The sequence below is a fragment of the Schistocerca serialis genome, chromosome 2, assembly GCF_023864345.2.
Source record: "Schistocerca serialis cubense isolate TAMUIC-IGC-003099 chromosome 2, iqSchSeri2.2, whole genome shotgun sequence".
In the NCBI taxonomy this organism is placed as follows: Eukaryota; Metazoa; Arthropoda; class Insecta; order Orthoptera; family Acrididae; genus Schistocerca; species Schistocerca serialis.
This window is the reverse complement of record NC_064639.1, coordinates 213,058,759-213,085,399: the sequence shown is the minus strand read 5'-3', so window position 1 is coordinate 213,085,399 and position 26,641 is coordinate 213,058,759. Positions and strand designations below refer to the sequence as shown.

General features: G+C 42.1%; 1 protein-coding gene across 1 annotated transcript in view; it reads right to left on the bottom strand.

Moving 5' to 3' along the window:
• LOC126455847 (uncharacterized transporter slc-17.2-like) overlaps positions 1–26,641 on the bottom strand; it is a 584,529-nt gene that overhangs the window by 90,530 nt on the left and 467,358 nt on the right. Inside the window, exon 9 of the mRNA XM_050091608.1 lies at positions 25,081–25,236. Within this exon, the coding sequence (XP_049947565.1) occupies positions 25,081–25,236 (156 nt within the window). The remainder of the gene's footprint in view (positions 1–25,080; positions 25,237–26,641) is intronic.

Below are 26,641 nucleotides of genomic sequence, written 5' to 3'. Positions count from 1 at the left end.
AAGCAGCTTCTTGCGGGATGATTTAAGTGGTATTCTCTCGATGAGAGAATTTCGTTACTGATTCAAGGAAGACAGAGTTTCCCACATGTATACGTCAGCGAGGGGATTATCCTTTCCGCAAAGGTGTAACTTGAGTTCGGGTGAAGACGCTTCTCAGAAAATAAGATAGCGCTAAATGCCTAAGACTGCAAACAGGTTCACAAATATTCAGCTGGATCATCGTAAGATTTCAAAGTGGTGCAAAAGGTTGGCAATTTACTTTAAATGTTTACAAACGTAAAAATGTGCAGTTCAGAAAACTAAAAGAAGTAGCATCCTATGACTACGGTACCAATGAGCGACAAATGGAATCAATCATCTCTTACAAATACCAGACTGTTACAATGTGTTGGGGGATATGAAATGCAATGAACACATTGCCTCCGTCGTCGGTAAAAGAGGAGGCAGACTTCGGTTCATTGGCAGAATACTAGGAAAATGCAGGCTACAAAGGAGATTTCTTATAAAACATTCGTGCGATCTATCCTAGAATGGTTTTGTTTACGTGAATGGATCATATACCAGATAGAACTAATAGGGATCGTTGAAGTGTACAGAGAATGGCAGCATCGTCACTGATTTGTTCCACCCATGAAACAGCATCAGGGAGTTGGCGAAAAATTGGTACTGGCAGACGACTGAAGATAGGCGCCAGCTATCCCAAGAAACCCTACTTATAAAGTTTCAAGAACCCATATCAAGTGAGGAATCTAGGAATGTGCTACAAGCCCTTACGTATCGCTCCCGCAGGGATCGCAAATACGAGTTCGACTAATTAAAGTGACATTTTAAGCAACAATTCTTCCAGCGCTACAAACGCGAAAGGAGCTCAAAGTAGCTCTAATACATAGTACAATGTGTCTGGGAAAGAGAAGCAGTGTCTTTTGCAGAAAAAAATTGACATGATCATACAGCAGACTGGAAGAGTGAGCAGATTTCTGAGTTAATGACAAAGGTGGTTCTGTGGTGCAGGCATTAGGTGAGCAATGTTGAAGTGATCGTCCGACCGTCCTGCTGTAATATGATTTCTGATTTCTTAGAAAGAGAGTGAGATGGCGCAGTGCTTAAACCCTGGGCCCGCATTTCGAAGATTCTTTTTCTGAGTCATCAGTTTTCCGACTGGCTTGATGCGGTACACCATGAATTCCTCTCCTTTCCTATGCCAACCTTTTCATCCTAGAATAACACTTGAAACTTACGTTCTCAATTATTGGCTGGATGTATTCCAAGCTCCGTCTGCCTCTACAGTTACCCTCTACAGCTCCCTCTAGAACTATGGAAGTTATTCCCTGATGCCTTAACAAATTTCTTATCATCCCGTCCCTTCTCCTTACCAGTGTTTTCCACACATTCCGTTCCTCTCCGATTCTGTGCGGGACCTCCTCATTCCTTATCTTACCAACATTCGTCTGTAGCACCACATCTCAAATACTTCGATTCTCTTCTGCTCCGGTTTTCCCACAGTCCATGTTTCATTAGAGTATAATGCTGTGCTACATTCTCAGAAATTTCTTACTCAAAGTGAGTCATATGTTTGATACTAGGAGACTTATCCTGCCCAGCAATGTCCTTTTCGCCAGTGCTAGTCTGCTTTTTATATCCTCCTTGCTCTGTCCATCAAGAACTATTTTGCTGTCTAGGTAGCAGAATTTCTTAATCTCGTCTACTTCGTGATCCCCAATTCTAATGATAAGTTTCTCGCTATTATCATTTCTGCTAATTCTCATTACTTCCCTCTTCTCCGATTTAATCTCGGTCTGTACCCTATACTCATTAGATAGTCCATCCCATTCAACATTCAACAGATCCTGTAATTCTTCTTCACTTTCATTAAGGATAGCAATGTCATCAGCGAATCTTATCATTGACATCCTGTCTCGTTGAATTTTAGTCCCATTCTTGAAGCTTTACTTTATTTCCGTCATTGCTTCTTCGATGTGCAGACTGAACAGCAGGGGCGAAAGATTGCGTTCCTACCCTAGACCCTATTTGATTCGAGCACTTCGTTCTTGGTCTTCCAGTCTAATCATCCCCGCTTCGTCCTTGCACACATTGTACATTACCCGTCTTTCCCTATACCTTACCCCTACTTTCCCCAGAGTTTCGAACATCTTGCACCATTTTACATCGTCGAACGCTTTTTTCAGGTCAAAAATCCTGTGAACGTGTCTTGATTTTTCGTCACTCTTACTTCCATTGCCAACTGAAAGTCAGAACTGCCTCTCTGGTGTCTTTACCTTTCCTAATGCCAAAACGATCGTCATCTATCAGACCCTCAGTTTTCTTTTTCATTCCGAAGTATAGCGGCTCAATTCCCCGACTCCACACTCGAAATTACATGTTTCCAGAGTTTCCCTAAACCTCTTTAGGCGAACGCCGAGATGTTTTCCTTAAAAAGAAGAAGCTGATTTCCTTTCCAATCCGTCCCCAATCCAAGCGTGTGCTTCGTTTCTAATAATCTTGCTGCTGACGGAAAAGTTAGGAATAACGAATTTGCTTCAGAGAACAAATAAATGATCTATTTAATTGTAACATAATCGATTTCGAGGATTGTAGCCTCGTCTTTCAGATGTGCCTGTTCACATTAAAGCATAAGCATGTACACGCATAAATCAACTGCATTCCTTACTGACTATATGTTAACAACCTCTTAGAGCTATTCCACTGGTAATAGTATTTAATGTCCTCATTTTACCATAACCTCAGGTAGTAAAAGTAGTCGTAGGTAAGATACATTTAGTTATAGATTATTAAAGACTCAACACAAGTGTAATATCGAACACGTAGCATTTATTTGCAGTTGAAGGTAAAAGCTCGAAACAGTGCATTTAGTAAAAATATTTGCACTTCTCGTAGACGGGCTGCCAAGGCGTGTGTCCCTAGTGATGCCCGAAAGGCCATCGACAGTGCCTTAGACCAAGTGTAGTTCTAGGATATCCTACTTCCCTATGCGACCATTCGGTTGTTTCGTTAGTTGGCGACTGGGAAGCTTTTGCCATAGGCCTGAGCCAGTGTTGGCGCAATTGTAGCGCAGTGTGCTGTGTATAGCTACATCCTGGTTTATGACGTCTTTTCCCGCTTCGATGCCCTAGAGAAAAGACACAACGTAATGGAGATAGTACTCGCGGAAATATCATCAGCATGAAATGCACGAAGATCTAACTTTAGCGACCCATCGACTTTGATACCATTAGAGACGCATAAAGATTGACAATAAAAATGGCCCAGAGCTTGATAAGGTAATTTTGGAAAACGTCGGGGAACCTAAATCAGAACAGCCAAGCATTAACTTTTTCCCTTCCGTTTTAGCCAACTAAGGACTACGTAACAATTTCAGTTCCCTCCAAATTGATCTCCCCTTTGCTATATTCATTCATCTTTTCACCACAGCTCTTTATTCATTTCTTCAAACCATTTCACATATGTCCTGTTACTACTTTTCAATAGGAATCCTTGTATTTTTAACACTTTCCTTCTGAAAATTCTCGGATGAGCCAAGACATTATGACCACCAGTTTAACCCTGGAATGGTACCCTTCATCGATGCGACGAATATGCAAGGGTGTTTAATGTACTGAGCCACAGTACCGCTGCCTAGCGTCGTGCGCGCTCAGCTATGCTTCGAGTGATTAGTAGTCCACGTGTCCTTAGCACGAGCAGTCGGTGGCACGCAGCCCCTGGGGAATTTCCTTCAATAGTTTAGATGTCGGTTCGTAGATACGACGAATGAGTAGCTGTAAGAGAAGAAACCATATTCGTCAGAGCGACTAATGGGTAGCATTACAGAATAAAATTCCTTTGTTGATATGACGATGGGTTAGCAGTAACAGCGCACATTTACTAGGAGTAGTGTAGTTCCATTAGTAAATTCGTCACATATTTTGGTAATAATAACAACACTCTTCATTTTGTCTGTAGAACATTGCTTCGAGTAGAAGATGCTTGGATGATGACGAAATTAGAGCACTTTTAGATTTGGGCGACGTGCTGTCGTCGGAGGAAGAGGACTCTGAAGATGAGTTGTTGAACATGTCAGAAGAGGCCGACCCTAACTATGAGCCTTCTTCGAGTTCAGAGTCAGATGGAGATGAGACCAATCGTCGACCCATCGACGACGTGGAACAGGAAATTGCAAATCACATAATTCAAGCCGCAACCTCAACTTCTGAATCCATACAGAAAAACGAACGAACAGGGCGTCATAAAAAAGGGTATTTGAAACTAACAGCTCAACCATTACATCACCTGGAAGACAACATCTATCAAACAACCGGGAAAAACGCCGAAGAGGAATGTGATTCACTTCACTCCAGGCCCTACAGGTCACGCGAAAAATGCACAAAGTCCACGTCAGTGCTTTCATTTGTTGTTTACTTCAAATATGTTGGACGCAATGACTACTTACACCAACGAAGACATAAAAACACAACGTTCTCAATACAAAGATTCGCCTAGCTTCACAAAAGAAGTAACAAATGCTGAATTCGAATCCCTGTTTGGATTGCTTTTGATGAGTGCTGCTAAAAAGGACAATCACACGTCAGTTGACGCTCTGTTTAATACAACGAGGTCCGGAGAAAGATATCGAGCCGCAATGTCATCAGCAAGATTCAAGCTTCTCATAAATTGCTTGCGATTCGATGACAAAGAAACGAGAGCAGAAAGGCAAAAGATAGACAGATTGGCCCTCTTGTCTGCCATATGGGACCCATCCCTTACAAACTGTAAAAGCAACTGCAGACCAAGCCCTTATGTTACTACTGACGAGCAGCTGGTTGGATTTCAAGGCCGGTGTCCTATCAAGATGTACCTTCCATCGAAGCCCATTGAGTACGGGGTTAAAAGTTTCATGGTATGCGATCATTCAACAAGCTACATGTTCATTGCTGAAATATACACCGGCAAAACAACGCTCCCAAGAGAAATGTCCTTTTGCGAATTTATCACTACTAAACTTGTGGAGCCTCTGAGCAATTCTAACCGTAACTTGACGTGTGACAACTGGTTCAGTGGCATACCTCTTGCAAAGACCTTACTCTCCAGTCATGGAATAACTATGCTTGGGACAATAAAGAAAAATAAGCGAGAACTACCGAAGCATTTTACAGATCCCAAGTTCATGAATAGGGGCCCCAGCTCAAGCTTCTTCTTGTTTTCCGACGACATCACCGCAATTTCGTTCAAACCAACCAGGAAAAATAAAATGGTTATTCTTATTTCTACAATGCATTATGACAACAGCATAAATGAAGAAACTAGCAAACCACAAATTGTAATGAATTATAATTCTCCAAAAGGAGCAGTGGATACCTTGGACCAAGTGTGCAGTAATGTGAATTGTGGTAGAAAAACTAGACGTTGGCCGCTTTCCCTCCTCTATAACATGGTGAACATAGCTATTCACAACTCCTATGTCATCTATGTTGCCAGTCTTCCGAACAACCAAAGAGCACCTACAAAGTTTGCATTCGCCATGACATTGGCTGACGAATTGATGCCGCCTTGGATGCGCATTCGACTCACACAACCAATCCCACAATTGATCAACAGTATGATATGCAGATGCCTGAATGTGATGCAACTAACTGATAATAGCCACCAACAACGTATCCAACAACCTAGTCCTCTTCATGGCGATAGAAAAATATGTGCATACTGTCCTTACAAAAAACGAAGAATGACAAAATCAATATGCGAAAAGTGCAATAAAAATATTTGTGGGGATCATATATATATATATATATATATATATATATATATATATATATATATGTGCGATATTTGTTTACTCGTAATTTACCGATACTGATTGGCTGTCGTAGTATGTAAAGTACACGTTCAAAAGCATTTATCTACAAGTCTTCAATTCACGAACATGCATGGTGAGGAGCCCCTGAAGAATAGGTGTTTCTTTTTGTTTCTAAATCTCTATATAGTAAAGTGTTACTCTTATTCCTACAGTATTACTCTGATTGTTACAGTGGAATCTATTGTAATGCTTTTTGTTACATAGTTATATTGTTATATTCTTACAGATTTTCAAGTGATTGTTGCCAAAAAGACAGAAAGAATATAATTGTTTGCTCTTACATTAATAAACATCGAACCAGACCTACTTCTGAAACAGTTCTTTACCTATATCCTCACACTAGTCCTCGTTTGAACCCTACTTATTTTGAAATTTTGATATGTTATTGATTGTAAACGAGTACTTCATTCATTCCGAGGCTCAAATCTACATAAACTGCTGTTATTGTTGATTATGCACATGAAAAGTGGTGGTGTTCGTCGAATCGACGAATGGGTAGCAGTGGTCGTCAAAAATTCTTGGGTAGCATTTCAGGGTTAATAGCGTGTCGGTCTTCCTTTGGAAGGGAATACAGCAAAAATTCTGCGTGACACGGATTCGCTAAGCCCTTGGTAGGTTCCCAGAAACAAATGGCAGCAGATGTCTACACCCAGTAGCGTCCCAGATGTATTCCGTCGGGTTCAGATCCGGCAAATTTGGTGATCACGACAACAACCTAACTTGATTATGATGATGCTCAAACCCTGTAACATAAATCTGATCTTGTGAGATGGACAGATACGTTGCTGGGAGATTCCACCGCCGTCGGGGAAGACATTAAGTATGAAGGGATTCAGGTGCCCCCCAATAACGTTCACGTGGTCCTCGCATATCATGCTGTCTTCGATTTCTACCATAGTTCCCATGGAAGCCTAGGTTAGCGTCGGCCATAACGTAATACTGCCTCCACTGGTCTGCACCCATGGCGAAGTCCACGATTAGAGCAGACTCTTGCCAGGATGACGACGAACACAGTCACGACGGTCGAGTTGATGTAACAAGTAACGCAATTCATCTGACAAAGCGACATGTTCCCATTGATCCACGGTCCATTCTCGATTATCCCTGTCCACTACAGTCGTATTTAAGTAAGTAAGTACGTAATTAACTAAGTAAGTCGTTGGGTTAACTTGGGAAAACGTAAATGTCATCTGCTGGTGAGCCCCACGTTCAACAGTATGCGCTGAACGGTTGGATCCGAAACAATTTTGCCTACAGCAGCATTGTATTCCATCGTCGAATATGCCTCAGATCTCTGCCTGTCCTGTTTCAAACGTGGGGCATGCAATCACATCTATACGTTTCGTGATGCATGAACGTGCAACACCTTGTCGTCTTCTCAAGGGTTCACCGTCGTTCAACCATTTTCTATAGATGCTCACGATAGTAGCACGTGAACAGCCGACAGGTTCACCGTTTCCTAGGTGCTCGTTTCCAGTTGCTAGACTATAACAATCTGCCTTTTGTCAAAATGCTTACGTCTGTGGATACAGCGGGTTGTATCGTCTCTGGAATGATTTCCCATTCTTTCCTGCTCCCCAAATATACTTTCTTTACAACTTTAAGTACCTGCAACGCCAACAGAGGGCTGTGAATCCAACGGTGAGTTGTGTCGTAACGTTTTTTTTCATCAGTTTATCATTTTCTAGAACTTCTTCTGGTTTTATATTGTGTATTTCCAACTTTTTTAACTTTTCTGAATCAGCTTCATGTTAACGTCTTCTAGCAAAATTATTTGAAGAGCTGTTTTGTTAGTCTATTGTCATTCATACTGAAGAAAACTCTTAAAAATATTAGCCTTCCTTTCATAATTGTTTATATTATTTTTCTCCGTGTTTTATATATTTCGTCATTCATTATTAAGTGCGAGGCTTCTTTGCTTGTTATTGGCCCTAAAATTTTCCTCATCCATCATCTCCTAACAGTTCTAATTTGTCTGATTTATAATTCAGTGATAGTCATTTACTTGTGCAGAGGCAGCCTGATTTTATACCATCTTGTGATGATTCGTCTTTTAATTTACTAAAATGCAGTTTTTATTTCAGCTGTAAGTTAAATTAAAACTATATGAGATTTATAGTTACTTATCGAACTTCGTATCCGTAATGCATCCTGGCATCAGCAGGTCGAGATGGATACGTCCGGAGCAATTATATTTGAATTGTTCTAGCTAACCGCATCACTTTCACTAGTTTCTGACATGCTATTTTTCCTAATCTACATTATCTAAAACTGGGCACACATTCTAAACTGTTCTACTTTCGAGTACTATTTATGTCTATTACTGGTATTGTAGCTGGGTTTTGTATCCTAACCATTAACCCAAAAATTTTCTTATCCACTATCTGAGCACCACGTCGCAATACCGGCACAAGAGACATTTAGACCTAGAGTAAACCTGTAGGGGCACTACGTTCTCCACATCTCCTACTCGCTGCATCCTCAATGTGATGCTACCTAAAAATATCTTTTCCAGCAACTTTTACGGCTTGCTGAATATAAGACTGCTTCTTGGGGCAAGCAAGGACTGTCAACGGAGAGGAACACTTCCCGTTTATTCAAATCCCTGGTACGCTTCAACAGATATCTTCTATTATCTGTTTCTTTCCTATAACCTCGTATATACAACCTCAAATCTTTCGATTATTGTCGTTCTCGTCTTAGTGTTCCGCTATATCGTGTGATCTCTCTTCGCTTCCTTGATCTTCAGCAGCACTTCCACCTCTCCATATCGTCTCCTGTCTTCTTTTCTCTCGATATTCTTCCTGCGACGTCCTCTGGACACCACCCTTAAGTTCCCACATCTCCCCGATAGATACATTTCTATCCTGTGTAACGACAACCTCTGATTTATTTTGTTCTAAACATAGCACAGTATTTCATTTTGTCGTATACCGTTTTCCCGCTGTTACATACACATATCTTGAACACTCGATGACGATATGCTCTGGCAACCCAAACTGTTTAAAATGACATATATTAATTTTTCTTTTTCAATCTTTTTCAGGTACGTTATGTGAAATCTGTGGCCATACATAAAGTGAATCATTTTTCATGATGGATTGATATCTCTCATCAGTAATCTCTTTTCGATACTAGGATATACTTTGTAAACACATCTCCCGTATCTCTGATAGAATAACTTACATGAGGAAACAGAAATTTAATCCACAAGTCACAACCTGACTAAAAGAAGGGATATGTTGACAGGACACATCCTGCAAGATAAAAGAATCTTCTATTTGGTAATGAAGGGTAGAAAGTGTAGAGGGAGGCCACGACTCGAATACAGTAAGCAGGTTTCGGTGGATGTGGGTTCCAGCAGCTACGCAGAGATGACGAGCCTTGAGCAGGATAGAATAACGTGGACAGCTGAATTTAACGAATCTCCGGACTGAAGACCGCAACACTATCCTGGACAAGCTTCTTCAAATCCGAATAACTACTACTGCAATCTACATCCTTCAGACTCTGCATATTGTATTCTTCTTCTCTTGGTCTGCCTCTACTATTTTTACCCTCCGCATTTCCCTCCAGTTCTAAATTGGCGATCGCTTGATGTCTTAGAATGTGTCCTATCAACCGAACCCTTCTTTTAGTCAAGTTGTGCCACAAATTTCTTGTCTCGCCAATTGTGTTCAACATCTCTTCATTAGTTATCCGATGTACCCATCTATTTTTCAACTTCACATTTCTAAATCCACTAGTCTCTTCTTATCTAAACTGTATATCGTCCATGTTCACTTCCATACGTGCTACACTCCAGACAAATACCTTCAGAAAATACTCCCTAACACTTAAATAAATATTCGATCTTAACAAATTTATCTATTTCTCTTCTTCTTAATCCCTTTTCTTACCATTCTCAACCCACATTTTATACCCTCTCTACTTCAGCGATCATCAGTTATTTTTCTGCCCAAATAGCAGAACTCATCCACTACTTTTAGTGTCTCTTTTCCTTATCTAATTCCAACAACATCACATGATTTAATTCGAGTGCATTCCATTATCCTTGTTTTGAGTTTTTGATGTTCATCTTATATCCTCCTTGCAGGATGCTGTCCATTCCTTCGTCCAACAGCTCTTCCAAGTCCTTTGTCGTCTCTGACAGAATTACGATGTAATCGGCAAACCTCGATGTTTTTAGTTCTTCTCCTTGAACTTTAATTCCAACTCCAAATATTTCTTTGGTTTTAGTGGACCATGTCCCTAAAATTAGCATGAATTGCTGTGGTATACAGGAATGTGGCGTTGTTGAGTTACTACAGGAGGATACAAGATGACTTAGATAAAATTTATAGCTGGTGTGATAAGTGGCATCTAGCTGTAAATGTAGAAAAATGTTAGATGATGCAGATGGACAGTACCTCTGGTGTTTTACGGTAGGCTCCTGCAAGTAATAGCCAGACGGAATTTCAGTATCATTTGAGCTGCACATGAGTTTAGTAACATAATTTCACCGCCGCTGTCAGTGATGAATGTAATCATTCTATGATATATGTTTCCATTACAAGAAAAATCCAACAGGGTGTTGTGCATTTACGTGAAAAGATTGTCAGTCCTTTCGAATTACTGATATTTCACTGAATCTGTTTTCAGGTCTCGTGATATTATTAACATATTTCTATTATCAACATCTGCAAATTAATTAAACTTCATAGGCATGAGTCACAACCGACAAATTTCTAGCGGTACTTCATGAGGGTGGTATCAGGGTTTATAACCTAAAACTGAAAGTAAGAGCGTATGCCTGAGGATGGTCATTACGGACCGACATTAACCGCCTGTTAACGTCAGTGAGGTGTAACTGAAGAACGGTCGCGGCAAGAACCGACCAATCGCATACGGTCGGTAACTGTCAATTGTATGCACGAATTCATCGATACTGCATTGCATTATTTAATAGGATACACAAGTAATTAAAATAAACATTCATAATATCTTTTTCAGGGTCGAGCAGCTTTACCATCTAGTCCTCCCGTCAGTAACTGATTATTTTATACAAATAACAAGTGACCTGCCTCACCTTTTCAAGGACAGCAATAAGTTCCTACGATTGGGCAACTTGTCTGATGTAGCGGTCATAAATTACACACACAAACCTTCCTTCTGAATCAGTCTGTCTATTAGCGAAAACTGTATCAAAATCGCTCCAGTAGTTCTTGAGATCAGCCTTCACATGATGGTAAATCTAAACGGCGGGGGAACTTTGATTTAGTAATATGTATAGATAATGTAACTAAGTTTCTTCCTTACGACGATCCAGTAGTTCCCCTCTGTTTAGTAATATTGTGCGGCGACTCTATTCCCACGCTAGGACAGCGGCAGCTTCCTTCTCTACCCTTTTGTCGTCTGACTCACTAATGGTGGCGTGAGAAGTTTCGTGTCACTGCACGAATGCCAGCAATTATACTGCAGCAAAATAAAAATTTCCCAGATCTCACCAAGAACGGCCGGTCAAGCTAGTCGTGACGATCTTATATACCTACACTTGGCAGTTATCCACTCTTCGTGGCAGTTTATTATGCCTGTTTTTTCATGCAGCTGCTTCTGCAACTGCGAAGCCTCTATAGTCGCCAAGCAACATCTGGTTTGTCTGTAGCCAGCAGTCAAAGATAATCTTCGCCTGCCGAGAAAGTTTTCTGTTACCGTTGTTGTACGTGCTGTGCGCGCATTAGGCGCAATATTTGGATCAGATTTGGTTGGTTGGCACCTTAATGTTATAAAAATTTCATACATCTCTCTTTTCATTCTTTCCATTTATGGGTGTAATAATTTTTTTTAAATTTGTGACGACAATGTGTGGACACCCTGCATATACAGTGTGCTTTAGGAGTAGTAGTGAATATTTTAGGAAGTGTAGACTAATTCCAAGAAAACATTCATATGCCTTGTGTCCAATCTTCTGATTGATACTTAAAATCTATCTTGATTGCAAAAATTTTATTCGCATGACCGGTTTCGGTTCCTTTAGAACCATCTTCAGATCTAAAATGACAAAGATACTAATTTACTATTTTACAAATGCAAACCTATTTCCTCCTATCCAATCAACCTGAAATATACCAGAGCGTACCTGCAATTTCGGTTACACGAGTAACCCGTCCACATACAGCAACTTTCACATGCCGCGTCACATTAAATTGGTTGGCAGAATTAATACAAATGACGTGCATTCTTCCAACAAGACGGACTTGAAGTATCATTGTATAACCAGTGATTGCTGTATCCCTTCAGACATTATATCTGTTTTTCCTAACAAATACTCACAGAAGACGTTAAGTAAATGCAAACGATTAAGTTCAAAGTGGATTTTCATACATTTCACTGCCTACATCAACACACTTTCGTATTCACTTGACAAAAGCAATTGTAACTCTTCTGAGTTCATTTTGACGTTCTTCTATGGGGGCGGCACTATCCATTATCCTAACGTTAATTCACCCCTTGTGTCTGCTTTTTATTTACAGACTTCGCCTTTCAACCACCCCACAGACAAGAAGCTGAGAGGGGTAGTAAAGTTCAGAGCCCTTGATTGCCAACAATCGCGGCAATTTCTGCCGATTCGTCTTCCGGGGAATGTTGATGTGTCACCTGACGACTAGAATTTGCAGGGACTCTGTCATGTTGGAAGAATACACCCGTCTTTGTAGCCAAAGGAACCTCTTTAAATAATGCTGGAAGCTCGCTTTCAAGAAAGGCTAAATAACGCGGCGCGACAACGCTACAGGCGCACCCAGCTGATTGTCTGTGATACTACACAATACATTTACAGAGAAGCGTTTTTGAATATGTCTCTCCACAATAGCATTTGGTTTCTCGTCGGCGTACTGCTGTGATTTACGAGTGTTACTGATACCGTCACGACCGGAAGTAGCATTAGCAGTATACAGTATTAATGGGATTACTCGGCGATTTGCAATTAGCCAATCGGCTACCTGCATCTCTTTCCCGAAGGACTTGAATCAACTGTAAATAATAACGACAGAGGCCTTACGTACGCAGTGATCATCATATTGCTGTATGAGGAACACCGATGTGTGTCACCAATATGCCAGCTGAATAGTGTCTTCTGCTGCACCTTCGTATTGTCCAAATGCACGTTATAATGAATTACGACTGCTGGAAGCTGCAGTGGTATCACATAGTTTAATGAAAACACAAGTAACCACTCTTGACTCTGATACTCTGCAGTTAGGAAATCGTCTAACGTGTCCCGTACAAGTAGCAGAAGCGTTTCCACTACGTGACCTGCACTAAAATACCATAGAGGCACACTCAGCATCTGTAAATACGCGTGATGTTGCTGAGTCAGTACAGTAAAATTGGACAGTAAATAATAACAAAAATTGAATAATTCAGGCCGGCCGGTGTGGCCGTGCGGTTCTGGGCACTTCAGTCTGGAACCGCGTGACCGCTACGGTCGCAGGTTCGAATCCTGCCTCGGGCAGGTTAGTTAGGTTTAAGTAGTTGTAAGTTCTAGGGGAGTGATGACCACAGATTTTAAGTCCCATAGCGCTCAGAGCCATTTGAACCACTTTTTGAAGAATTCAGTTACGTAAACTCAAAAACAGCTTGATAACTTGAACTTCAAAACAAACACGACAATCGATAAATAAATCTATAGCAACTGCAGTGCCAACACACAAAACTGTAACCATCTGTATCTGTGTTACCAATCAAAAATGATCATGTCTATAGAATGTTTTATTCGAATTGTTCTGTAGTGTCGCACCCTAAAATATCTGCTATTCTTCCTGAAACGCTCCGTATATTACACATAATCATGTTTGGTAGGCTGTATCCATGACCTGTTTAAAATGTAAATAAACCCAATGTATCGAGTCACTACACTTTAACGTTTCCTTGAGGACGTGGTTAGAAAGCTTATTCGTAGAACCCCAGTTGTCAGTCGCAGTATGGACCCCAACAAATTAATAATTTTTATTGCCTTTCTGTCTCGTTAACATTTCGCATTCATTACCAAGCCGTAGTATCTAATTACTCATAGTGTTACATGAGTGCCGAATTGATGGACCAAAGTCCAAGTGCAGTTAACTGCCTGTAAAAAAGACACAGAATAGCCTATCATTCTTTGAATAACCAGTAAGAAGCGTGGGAAAGAGAACAAGTTACTGCAGAGAGATACGCCAGAATTACCCTAACTTGTGTATTGCTCCTGATCCAGCCGTCTGCCTCTGGCTCTCTCGTGTCTTAGCTCTACTCCTGGAAGGAAGGAAGGAAAAATGTTGGGATTTTCAACTTCGCATCGACATCGAGACGGAGCACTATGCGGTTCAGTCCGGAACCGCGCGACTGCTACGGTCGCAGGCTCGAATCCAGCCTCGGGCATGGATGTATGTGATGTCCTTAGGTTAGTTGGGTTTAAGTAGTTCTAAGTCTAGGGTACTGATGACCTCAGATGTTAAGTCCCATAGTGCTTAGAGCCATTTGGACCATTGAAAGGATCACTATTCAACGGTGATGAAGGAAATCGGCTGCGCCCTTTCGAAGGAACCATACTGGCATTTGCCTGAAGCCATTTAGAGAAATAACGGTAAATCTAACTTTAGATGAGCGGACATGGATATGGACCGTCGTCCTCGCGAATGCGAGCCCAGTGAGCTAACCTCTACGCCACCTCGCTCGGTTGTAATCGAGGGCAGGTGGTTTAAGTCACCTGCCGCTGCCTGTATTGTAACTCTCTGTTATTTAGCATTCTCCCCTGAAATATTACTCTTCCAGTAGTACAAGCGACTGTTACGCAGTACAAGTGCATCTGTCCTTGCAGGGTCTCAATGTAAACCCTAAGCTGCATCAAACACAGACATTTTCATTGAGTTTATGACTTTCAATCGGCCCAGTCATAACCATTCCTTCCAGTCCGGCCACGCCCCTCTCGCCGTGCTGTACACCATCATCGGGTGGTAGTTCTACAGTTTAGCGGATATAGATTGTTCCCACAAAAAACTTGCAGTGTCAAAATATCTCCAGTCCTGTGAGCCTTAGTCATTTACTTTCCTCGAGAGCTACACATGTGGCCGTTAAACACTCACTTTTTACAAACCAAGCAGCATAGTACCTCAGCTAAACAAAGGCTGCCACCAGATGGAAGAGCAAATCCTCCGAAATGCTTAATGTTGTGCTTCTCTTTTTATATTGTGTGGTGTATTACTTACATATCTATCAGAAGTCATGGTTTGTTGGTAAGAGATCCGTCCAATAATTCGTGCTGGACTATTTGCACCGAATAAGATGGCTAGCATACTGGACACTCATTAGGATTGTAAGGCGTGTATATTTCTATTGTCTATTGTCAAACCACAATTTATGAAAGATGTTTATATTTTATTAATAGGATTAAGTAGGAATAATTAATATTTGTCATTTTGGAAATAATTGTGGTAGCATGGAATGTCTGCACCAAAGTATTGTTGGCGGGAGAGACCGCACATTGATATAATTTTAAAATGGGCGGGAGAGACAGCATATGGGTTCATTTTAAGAAAAGAGCGAGAAAGACCGCGCATTGATACATTTTGTAATGGTAGCAGGGATTGTCTGCACCAGAAACCATTGTTGGCGGGAGAGACCGCACTTTAGCGTTAGTAGGCAGTCAGTAGTAAGCGAGATGTGAAGCGAGTCGGTAGCAGGTCTGAAGCGAGAGGTTGAGAGGAGCGGTGTGCCTGCCAGCCACCAGCTCTGATTTATAAGAGATTATAAACGGATATACAGAGACATCAGCTAACTATTATCATAAGAGGAAATAATATTATTGAAATATCTTTTTTTTTTTTTTTTTTTTTTTTTTTGAGAAACTCAAGACTACTTAAGGTATGTTTGCGCAATGCTAGTTGTAAGATTATTGTAAAAAGTAAGTCCCATTTGAACGTTTGTAAAATCATTTCATTACCAACAGTAAATATTTGAAGAATCGTTTTCAGACTATAATTAATTTTTGCCAGCAATATTGCATTACTGATTATAATCCATCCCAGAAACCATCAACGTAAAACGTTGCAAAATTTTATTGTTGTCAAGAGAAAGTTTAACTATGAATTACGTAACTTCAGTCAAATTAATTAAAGAATAACGTCAGCTTTGGTATTATAGAATAACGTCAGCTTTGGTAATAAATACAGCCACTTATTACGACAGCCCACCAGCAGTTAATAGAGTATGGTAAAACATAGTACGTATATTCATGTCGCACTTCGATGTAGCAGTCAGATGGCGATCCAGTAACAGTAAATAAGGTGCGGAACAGTTTTGGGTTATTGCAGGTAACGACTGAGGGCCACGACGACGACACATTCTATGTTTCGTCGAAATAATCAGCAAATCACTTTTCATAAGCAGCATTTAAATTTGTATGCGAAGATTGCACTTATTATTATTGAGAAAGAGAATTAATTTCAAAGGGAAGATTTCATTTGTTATTACTAAGCAAGAGATAGAAATCCTAAGGGAAGGTTTCAGAGGTTATTGTACAAGGGAAGGTTGCGTAACAAAAGAGATATAGAGGAGACGGGAAGGTTTCAGAATGGGGGTTGCTTAGGTCCCGGTCATGGCATCCAGATCTCGGTTTCTCGTGCGTTCCATAAACCGCTTGTGGTTCCTTTAAAAGGAAACGGCAGATTTCGCCATCTTTTCTCGAATCTGTCCCTAAGATCTCGTTGTCGAGAGTTGTTGAAACCTAATATTCTTTCGTTTCAGTAATTGCAAATCAGACTTCTGTTTTGACGTAATGTGACTGATGACGATTTTCGTAACTCCAGCATCGCCTGTTCTGCAAACAGGCGTACCACGATAAATGCCATCAAGCGTTGTAGCAGTAATGAAAGAACATTTCAGGATCTGTCTCACAATTATGCACAAACTGCAATAGCGACTTCGAGTAACGGTATCTGAATTCGTCAGTTGATACAGTTTGTAAGATTTGAGTCTGAGTTCTTGAACAACTCACTCAGGAGATTCTGCTGACATTCCAATATGAAGTACAAAATTACGCAACGATTCTCAGTCACTTCTTTCTAAGTCCACTCATGACTCTTTGTTGGGCTGAGACCGACACGCCACCTTCTGAGATCTGAAAAACGGGCCGCAGCGTATCAGAGTTTGCCGGCCTGGTATTGGGGTCTCGCGCAACGCCGAATAGACGGCTTGCTTTCGTCGTACGTGAGACAGCCAGCACTTCCTGTACAGTGCGCCACCGTCGCTTTAGCTACACACATGCAGAGGTACTACACGCACACAGTAGCTACTCAGTTCTTGCTTGGATGTTGAGGATGGAGTATGTATAGAATCAGTTAACACTTCAAGTGATAAAATGTTTTATCCAGCGTAGTAGGGAAATAGAATCAGTACGTATTCTTTGCGAATAGTAATCAACAAAACTGCTCAATTTATTAAGTATTTCTGAGTCCACCATGAGTTAAGGCGTGGTAAATATTCATACCAATGAATCAATACAAAAAAAAAAAAAAAAACATTACCGAGCGAGGTGGCGCAGTGGTTACACACTGGACTCGCATTCGGAAGGACGACGGTTCAATCCCGCGTCCGGCCATCCTGATTTAGGTTTTCCGTGATTTCCCTAAATCACTCCAGGCAAAATGCCGGGATGGTTCCTCTGAAAGGGCACGGCCGACTTCCTTCCCCATCCTTCCCTAATCCGATGAGACCGATGACCACGCTGTCTGGTCTCCTTCCCCAAACCAACCACCCAACAAAAAATTATTCATGATAGTTTCACAGGTAAGTTTGAAGGAATCTGCAGGAAACTATAAATATCAACTTGCGTTAGCAAACATTTGCCTTCAAGAGAAACGACTGGGGTAAACAGTCAGCTTTAGACTATGCATATAAATCCACATCTGCAGGCACTACAGTATCAGAGTATGCTTTATGATTTGTTCAAGCACAGGCAGTCTATCCTATCTCCTGATTCTGCACTAGGCGTTTCACCCACAGGTCACTTGACATTGTCTTATTGAGATCACCATGAGTTACTGTAGTAGTGTTTGAAACAGTAGAAGTAGTAGCTATATCATCTGCATCAGAGTATCTTTCAAATTCTCAATCTTCTGCGTGCTGTTATGTAATCTCTTTCCCGTAATTTGTTATAAGGTCAGCCAGAACTTCATCTACAGGGTGAAAAGTATTTACACCGACAAACTCTGGGAGGTTGTAGGGGACACATCAAAACAAATATTTTTCCCTAATGTCATTTTTTCCTACGAGGAGTATTTAAACCGGTAGAGGAAGATTTCTCTGGCGGCAAATTAATTAAACCAACACTTTTCCATTTTTTATGACGAAGAGACAACACATTAACACAACCCAATTTGAATTACAATAGATTTTCAAAAATGCCTCCATTGACACGTAAACAAAGGTTACACCGTTGGATCATGTTCTGTCTGACACGGGCAGAAACCCCAGGAGTATCTGGAATTGTTTCTGCTGCTGCTACTATCCGGGCTACCAGATCCTTTTCTGATGCAACAGGAGTTGTGTAAACAAGGTTGCGCATCTCTCCCCACACAAAAAAAGTCCAGAGGGGACATTTCTGCGGATCGAGCAGGTCATGGTACAGGACCACCTCTGCCAATCCACGTTTTTGGGAACCGTCGGTCCAGGAATCGACGCACACGAGACTGAAATGTGCTGGCGCCCCGTCATGTTGGAACCACATGCGTTGTCTTGTAGGGAGCGGGACGTCTTCCAGCAAGTCTGGAAACGCTCTGGTGAGAAAATTGTAATAGTGCCTGCCATTTAATGGGCTAGGTAGCAGATACGGCCCAATTAAACAGTCCCCAACAACACTGACTTACACATTAACGAAGAACCGCACTTGTTGATGAATCCGCTGTGCGGCTCGTCCGTTGTGGTGCGCTACATAGTACGCACCAACCGCATCAGTGTACTCACTCCAGGTGTATCGCTCCATTAGTAAACAGAGACAATGCACTACTACACAGGTGGACAGCAGTTGCCTACAACTGAAGAGCGTAATACGCCCTCTAACAACTAAAGATCGTAATACGGCCTCTAACAACTGAAGAGCGTAATACAGCCTCCACCGGTTTAAATAATCCTCATAGGAAAAAATGACATCAGGGAAAAATATTTGTTTTGATGTCCCCTACAGCCTCCCAGAGTTTGTCGGTTTAAATACTTATTACCCTGTATAGAGTATCACGCCACCTCCACGACGTTATTCTTATGGATCTAAAAGAAATGTTCACAAATACCAGTATGATCTCTCCAACCACAAAAACCAACAGCGTCTCCTCAATGAACGTTCAGCGAAAGCTGCAGCGTATGGGCCTTCGCAGCAGGCGCCTGGTCCATGCACCCATGCTGACTGCTGTTCACCGGCGACGAAGGCTGGCATCTGCACGCCAATAACGCACATGGACGTCCACTGAATGGCGACAGGTGACCTTTTCAGATGAATCACGGTTTATGCTCCATCGAACAGATGGCCCGACACTCTGCAACAATCGTCGGAAGGGTCCAGGCAGGGAGGAGGGAACGTTGTGGTCTGGGGAATATTTTCGTGGCATTCCTTGGGTGATCTCGTCTTTCTGGAAGGAACAGTGTATCAACACAAGTATGCGTCTGTCCTTGTTGAATATTTCCACCCCTGCATGTAGTTTGTTTTTCCTCGATGGCATCTACCAGCAGGACAATGCAACGTGTCAGCTCGCAGTGCGTGTGTGTGATTCGAAGAATCCCAGGCTGAGTTTCCGGATTTAAATCTAATCTAAAATTTGTGGGACCACTTCGATCGGGCTTTACAGGCAATGAATCCTCAACCGATAAACCTAGCGCAGCTGCCCACAGCCCTGAAGTCGGCATGTCTCCACATCTCAGTAGCTACCCTCCAGAACCTGACTGACTCTCTCCCTTCACGTCTCGTAGCAGTCCGCACTGCGAAAGGTGGTTATTCAGGTTTTTGACAGGTGGTCACATTAATGTGACTGGGCAGTGTATACTCACTAGCGTCACTTGTAGTGTTAAGGTTCGTTTATTCGAGCCAAAAAAAAAATGGTTTAAATGGCTCTGAGCACTATGGGACTTAACTTCTGAGGTCATCAGTCCCCTAGAACTTAGAACTACTTAGACCTAACTAACGTAAGGACATCACACCCCTCCATGCCCGAGGCAGGATTCGAACCTGCGACCATAGCAGCAGCAATGTTCCGGTTCATTTTTAAGTAAGCAGAATGCTTCAGGAAATCTAACTCGTGAACTGATGCCGGTTGTATAACGTTTCTTGAATTTTACCGGACCGTCAAAACACGATTTCCAATGTTTCATACAAGAAACTGCTTCGAGAAATGCTAAAACCGATACAAATTTGAGAGAGTGTAGCTGACCGCTGTGACCGAGCGGTTCTAGGCGCTTCGGTCCGGAACCGCGCTGCTGCTACGGTCGCGGGTACAAATCCTGCCTCGGACATAGATATGTGGGATGTCCTTAGGTTAGTTGTGTTTAAGTAGTTCTAAGTTTAGGGGACTGATGACCTCAGATGTTAAGTCCCATAGTGCTTAGAGACAGCCAGTTGGCCAGCCGGAGTGGCCGAGCGGTTCTAGGCACTTCAGTCCGGAACCGCGCTGCTGCTATGGTCGCAGGTTCGAATCCTGCCTCGGGCATGGATGTGTGTGATGTCCTTACGTTAGTTAGGTTTGAGTAGTTCTAAGTTCTAGGGGACTGATGACCTCAGATGTTAAGTCCCATAGTTCTCAGAGCCATTTGAACCATTTTTTGAACCAGCCAGTTGAGAGAGTGTACATAACGCGACTGGCGATCAGCTTCCGGTTTTAGCTACTGGGGATTCGTACACGAGTTGGCTGTACCTCTGTTAAAGCGAAGAATTCGTCAATAAGCCTCTTGGTACCAGTAATGTGAACTGCTTTACCACAAGACTGAAGGATTTCACTAAGCTAAGTTTTCAATATGAGTACAATTTTTATTTATATTTTCCTTTTGATCATAAGCACCAGAAAACACTCTTGATGAAGCTCACAACAAGATAAAGCGCGATTCCGATCTCATCCGTAACAGCCTTCCACCAGCTTTTTTTTCCAGATTGTGGTCTTTATACATATTATTTTCAACGCCCTATAGGTCTGGACGTAAATGTATCGCTTTTATGAAATGCATAGTTTTCTCGGTTGTCCACTTCTGCATTGCTGTATAGGCGCGCAGTCCGGAACCGCGCGACTGCTACGGTCGCAGGTTCGAATCCTGCCTCGGGCATGGATGTGTGTGATGTCCTTAGGTTAGTTAGGTTTAAGTAGTTCTAAGTTCTAGGGGACTGATGACCACAGATGTTAAGTCCCATAGTGCTCAGAGCCATTTGAACCATTTTTTTGCATTGCTGTAGACAACAAAACGGCACCAAAAGCGAAACGATACTGCTTTCATTCAGTCAGGTGACTGTAGCGCTGTTACTGAGAGAAGCAGAAAACAAAGATGAGAGCGAGAGGGAAGCATTTACTGATAGACTGAGACCGATATTGCGCTGCAATACGAAATATTCTGTCTGGGCAGTACGGAGGCGGCTACCTCCTACATTAGGACTATTGCTCAGACTTACCGCCAGATTGCCGTGTATTGCAGACGCATTGCATCGATACTGACGGCATTGTTATTCCGGCAAAATGTGGCCGTACAGTATGGGCTTACTTTCGGCCCCAGCAGTCCCGTGGGGAAACGCCTAGCTATAGTGCCTGTCTAACCCGTCCACTTTACAATTGTCTTTTTAGCTGAGCTCGCTGCGTACAGCTGACGTTACCGGTTGTTCCAAATGACGCACGAGCGGTGTAACTGCGCTCAAACAAAGTGTATCACGGTTACCGAACTGTACTTGATACGCGTGCAGCAGAGAAAACAGATAGACATTCTGTTAACACGTTCTTTTCCAGAAGAACAGTGGAAATGAACACTAGGAAAATTAAACTGTTATTTTACGGTAGAATAACGCAGCTGTGCGTGTAGGAGACAACGGTAGATTTGTTTTTAATATATTCTTCTTCGACAGAAAAGAGTAGGAAATTTAAATTGAAAAGAACTTTTGTGTTATTATCTAATACCTGAAGCGAACGTGCCATACATTTGCTATTAATACTTTGTTCTACTAACTTGAGCTGGGCGAGTAGCAGATAAAAATACATTCACTATTAAGACATTGTTCTACAGTAAAACGTACGATCTAGTAACTAAGACATGCGAAGAAACATGAGCCTGCATTTGCTATTAATATATCATTTTACAGTCACGTGTGGATAAATAAGATTTGTTTTATAATCAAATAGTTAATGTTTAGTATTAGGCGTTCATGCAAACATTTTATATAATTTTCTCGTTGCGATAATCTTCCGATGCAGATCTCGAATCATAGGTGAGCTCTGAACCTAAATGAACTCTGTTTCTTCCCCCGCACGAAACACTATTGCTCTCTGTTCAGAACTTTTTTTTCTGCAGGCATGATACATCACAATGCTGCCAAAATTTATTAACAGTGTAAGTGATCGTATAATTGCGACCCGCGGGCCGATGCGGATCAAATCCTGTGTTTGTGCGGTCCGCGGTTCTCAGCTGTATTTTATAATAATACCCACATTATCCAACACCGTTGCTGAGGTAGCACCAATGCGAAACATGGAACAGTCGATACAAAGTGTTTCGAATGGTGCCACTTTCAACGAGCCAAATTATAGCACCCTTACTGCAGCTGGTCTGTTCAGGGCTCATAGCATACTAACTTATGCAGGTTACCAATTAATAATAAGATTGGCAGATATGCAGCCCTTGGTGCTGCTCCGGAAAGTCACAACTGGCTACTGAGTAAAAATATTTGACAACCACTGGTACAGTGCGGATACACCCATGTTCCATCAGTATGAACGACGGATTTCTACGCACCTTTCTCGCTGTCGCTCATTGTGTTAAGAGAGCGTGCATGCCGTTCTACAATGTCCTCCCTCTCAAACAAAAATATTCTTCTATACTTAAGTTTTTAAAAATATAACATATCCTTCAAACTTTTCCAGAAAGTGATTCGTTTCCCTGTGAAAATAATTTTTGTACCCTCCTTCGCCCAGCTGTAATACTTCCGAGGTGCGGATGTTTCTCTTTTAACGTCGCGATACTCTAAGAACTTTCTTTTCACCAAACGCTTAATCAAATGGTCGATACACTTGGTTTTCTTCCCAATTCTCTTCTTCCTTGGGGTCACAATTTTCTGACCACTCCGTCTGGATTTCTTAACGTCGTTCATAACATTACGCACTGTCCTTACACTCTTTCCTATTGCGGCCGCTTTTCTCTCCATAGCTCTTTCTAACGGTATTAGTGAACTTTCCCACTTTTCTTCTCGACGGAAACGAGCTACGTTGTTTATTAAATTTTTCCATCTGAGCGTTTTCTTCGATAGCGTATATCTGCGCGATGACTGTCCGCTTCAACAGAAGCTAAGAATACACTGCAGCAGTAACACACGATGTGGCTGCACAACGCCCACCCACGTTCGTCAGTCGTATGCTGTCGAATATTGTCGCACTCTTTCGGTCCCGTTGAAACGAGTGCGTGTTAATTTTTGTATAATTTTTTTCTTGTTTTTGGGTGTCTGAAGTCGCCCTCGTAACGTTTGAATTGCTTAGACATGCGCGCGCGCTGCTGCTACGGTCGCAGGTTCGAATCCTGCCCCGGGCATGGGTGAGTGTGATGTCCTTAGGTAAGTTAGGCTTAAGTAGTTCTAAGTTCTAGGGGACTGATGACCTCAGATGTTAATAAGTCCCATAGTGCTCAGAGCCATTTGAACCATTTGACATGGGCGCGCAGCCTCGACAGGGATGAGTCAGTGATGAGTCAGTGATGATCTTTGTTCTGTGAAGATGCACGCTAGATGTATTTGGTAATCGCGAGAGAGGAAAGGAGACACTCAGTTGAGCTTTGGTGTTGGATGGGAACAGTCGAGTTTTGGAATTATAAAATGGTTCATAAGGCTCTAAGCGCTATGGGACTTAACATCTGAGGTCATCAGTCCCCTAGACTTTGAACTACTTAAACGTAACTAACCTAAGGACATCACACATATCCGTTCCCGAGGCAGGATTCGAACCTGCGAGCGTAGCAGTAGCGCTGTTCCCGACTGAAGAGCCAAGAACCGCTCGGTCACGGCGGCCGGCTTTGGAATTATATTATGAGTCTATAGAAACTTATGCCGAAGAGGGGAAAAAATTGGTTTTTAACTTCGTGCGATAATATTTGTGAAGAATTGATTACAAGTTATCATAAGGTTTGTTTTTATTTGCAGCAACGGTTTAATAATGCAGCATTCTTGGTTCGTCGGGCATCCAAGTCAGGAGTCCTTTTGTTTTTAATTCTTTTGTTAGGATTTATGGATCATTGAGAGAGAAATGGATTTAAGAACTGGAGTTTGGAAGTTTATTTAAGGAGAGATTTTATATGTGGCGTTCAATTTTTGTAAGCTCAGCTTTTGTAATTCTTGGATTATAGTTACATGATTTCAGAGGAAGCTTAAGTATTTTTGAAGTTTCATTAAATGATATTAAGTCTAAGAGAATGAAAGTTGGATTGAGTTCATTTAAATATAAGCCATTGTCCACATCCCAAGAGCCCATTAATTTTCAATTATTTAAAAACCATTATCAAAATATCATTAACCAATAATGATAGCAATGTTTTTCAGAGTACCCATTGCACCTCTGCGTATTTCTGTAATTAGATTTAGCAGATCTGTTATCGAGATGTGCTGAAGCTACGAGAGCAGTCTGCGCCATGATAAGACAAATTGTGTATCGAACAGATTCTTTCTTTAATTAAATTTCACAGGGACCAACTTTAACCACAAAAGTAACCAATTTTCTTTTATCGAAGTTAATAGTCAGATTTTGTTATTACAGTAAGTTTCAGACAGGGTATTATTTTTTAAGATTCTCACAGTTGAATTTTGTCACCAGCAGTTAGCGTTAAGCTACCTACAGATTCAGATTCACTTCCATCTTCACTTTCACTCACTAAAACTAATCGAAACAGATAACTTCCACTGTCCGTGCGTAAACAAAGCTTAGTTCCGCTTTCTGCGGTCGCGATTATAAAATGAACAGGTTATACATTAGACAGGGTAGAGAAGAGAGGACAATGGGACTCGCCTGCGAAGTTGGGTGCCAGGTCCATGCAGCTGGCGGTGGCGCCAGCGGGGGTGGCTCCGGTGACGACGACGGCGGCCGTGTACAGGGCTGCGGGCACGGCGGGGTCGCAGCCACTGTAGCCCAGCACGAACAGCAACGCGCTGGCCGGCAGGTGAGCTGTTCGAACGGGCAAACAAGGCGCTGAGGTACAACACGACAATTTCTGGACTAAACACAGCGACATGGAGTCGTCATCTCCAGTCGTAAAATTTATCTGAAGATGACTGCCTGCTTGTCATCCACAATACTGAGGCTAGAGGTTAACATAATCTAGCTTGAATCCCAAAATCTTATGGAGATTTTTTTTTTGCTATTTCTTTTATCTGTTATCTACAAGAAAGAACAGACCGAATGTTGCACGTGAAATGGCATGATTATAGCACAAAATACTTTAACATAGTTTCAATGTCTTAGTAATAACCAAGCAATATGCAGTTTAAGAGGGGAGAAATATCTAGATAGGATATCAGCATAAGAGAAAAATAATAATTAAAAAAACTAAAGGTATTTGTTCATCCGGAATCTAGAAGGCACATGCTACCAGTCTGTTACACTATTCTGGATTGCACTACTATACAACACTGCTAAACAGCGCTATATTGCGCAACACCACACTACACTTTTGTTCTTGGTATCAGAACCAGGCTGGATTTCTCATTTGTCTAGATGGTTAGCCCGCAGCGCGTTGAGGTGCAACTCAGGATTCGCAGGGGCTGCGCTGCTGTTCCACCCAAGGTGGACACATCGCTATATTGCCCAACACCACACTACAGTTTTTTTCTCGGTATCAGAACCATACTGTATTTCTCATTTGTCTAGATGGTTAGCCCCAGGCGCGCTGAGATGCAACTCAGGATTCACAGACACTATGCTGCTTTTCCACCCAAGGTGCGGGGATTGGGGGATAGCTGTAAGGGTCTCAAGAAAGCCTTCCTGGTCCTCCCCGAATCTCATCTCCTGCCGCTGACTGTCCCTGCCCTGTTCGGTACAGTACTGTTCATGCCAGGCATGTGGGTGTTTGCCTCAATGAGACATGCAGAATAACAACAAGATGCTTGAGAGCTACGCGTACCTACAAACTCTACAGCCTGGCGTGGATAGGCTCACCAGATATAAGACGGGAAGTTGCCGTGAACACAGACAGAAGCAAAGTGGAACCCACTGCGTGGACAACCTCCCCCAAGCAGGCTGAGATGTAGGAAGATGTTCCTAAAAATTTGCCTCCAAGAGAGTACATCACCGGCAGTGGCACCACAAAACGTGTGGACAACCAGAAACGCACATATCATGTATCTCATCTTCGGAGGCACTCCCCCCTCCCCCCACCCCCTCCCAATCACCCCACCCCACCGGGTGAAAACCTGCGATTGTAAACGTGGAAGTCCCTCAATAGAGTAAGAAGTGGGATGGGTAGAACAAAGGATAATATGGCCAAATGGAACCGTCTTGCCGAACCATCAAGTTTATGAGCATGTGGAGCCGAACAAACCACCAAGCACCTGTACAGCTGTCCTCGGTGCTT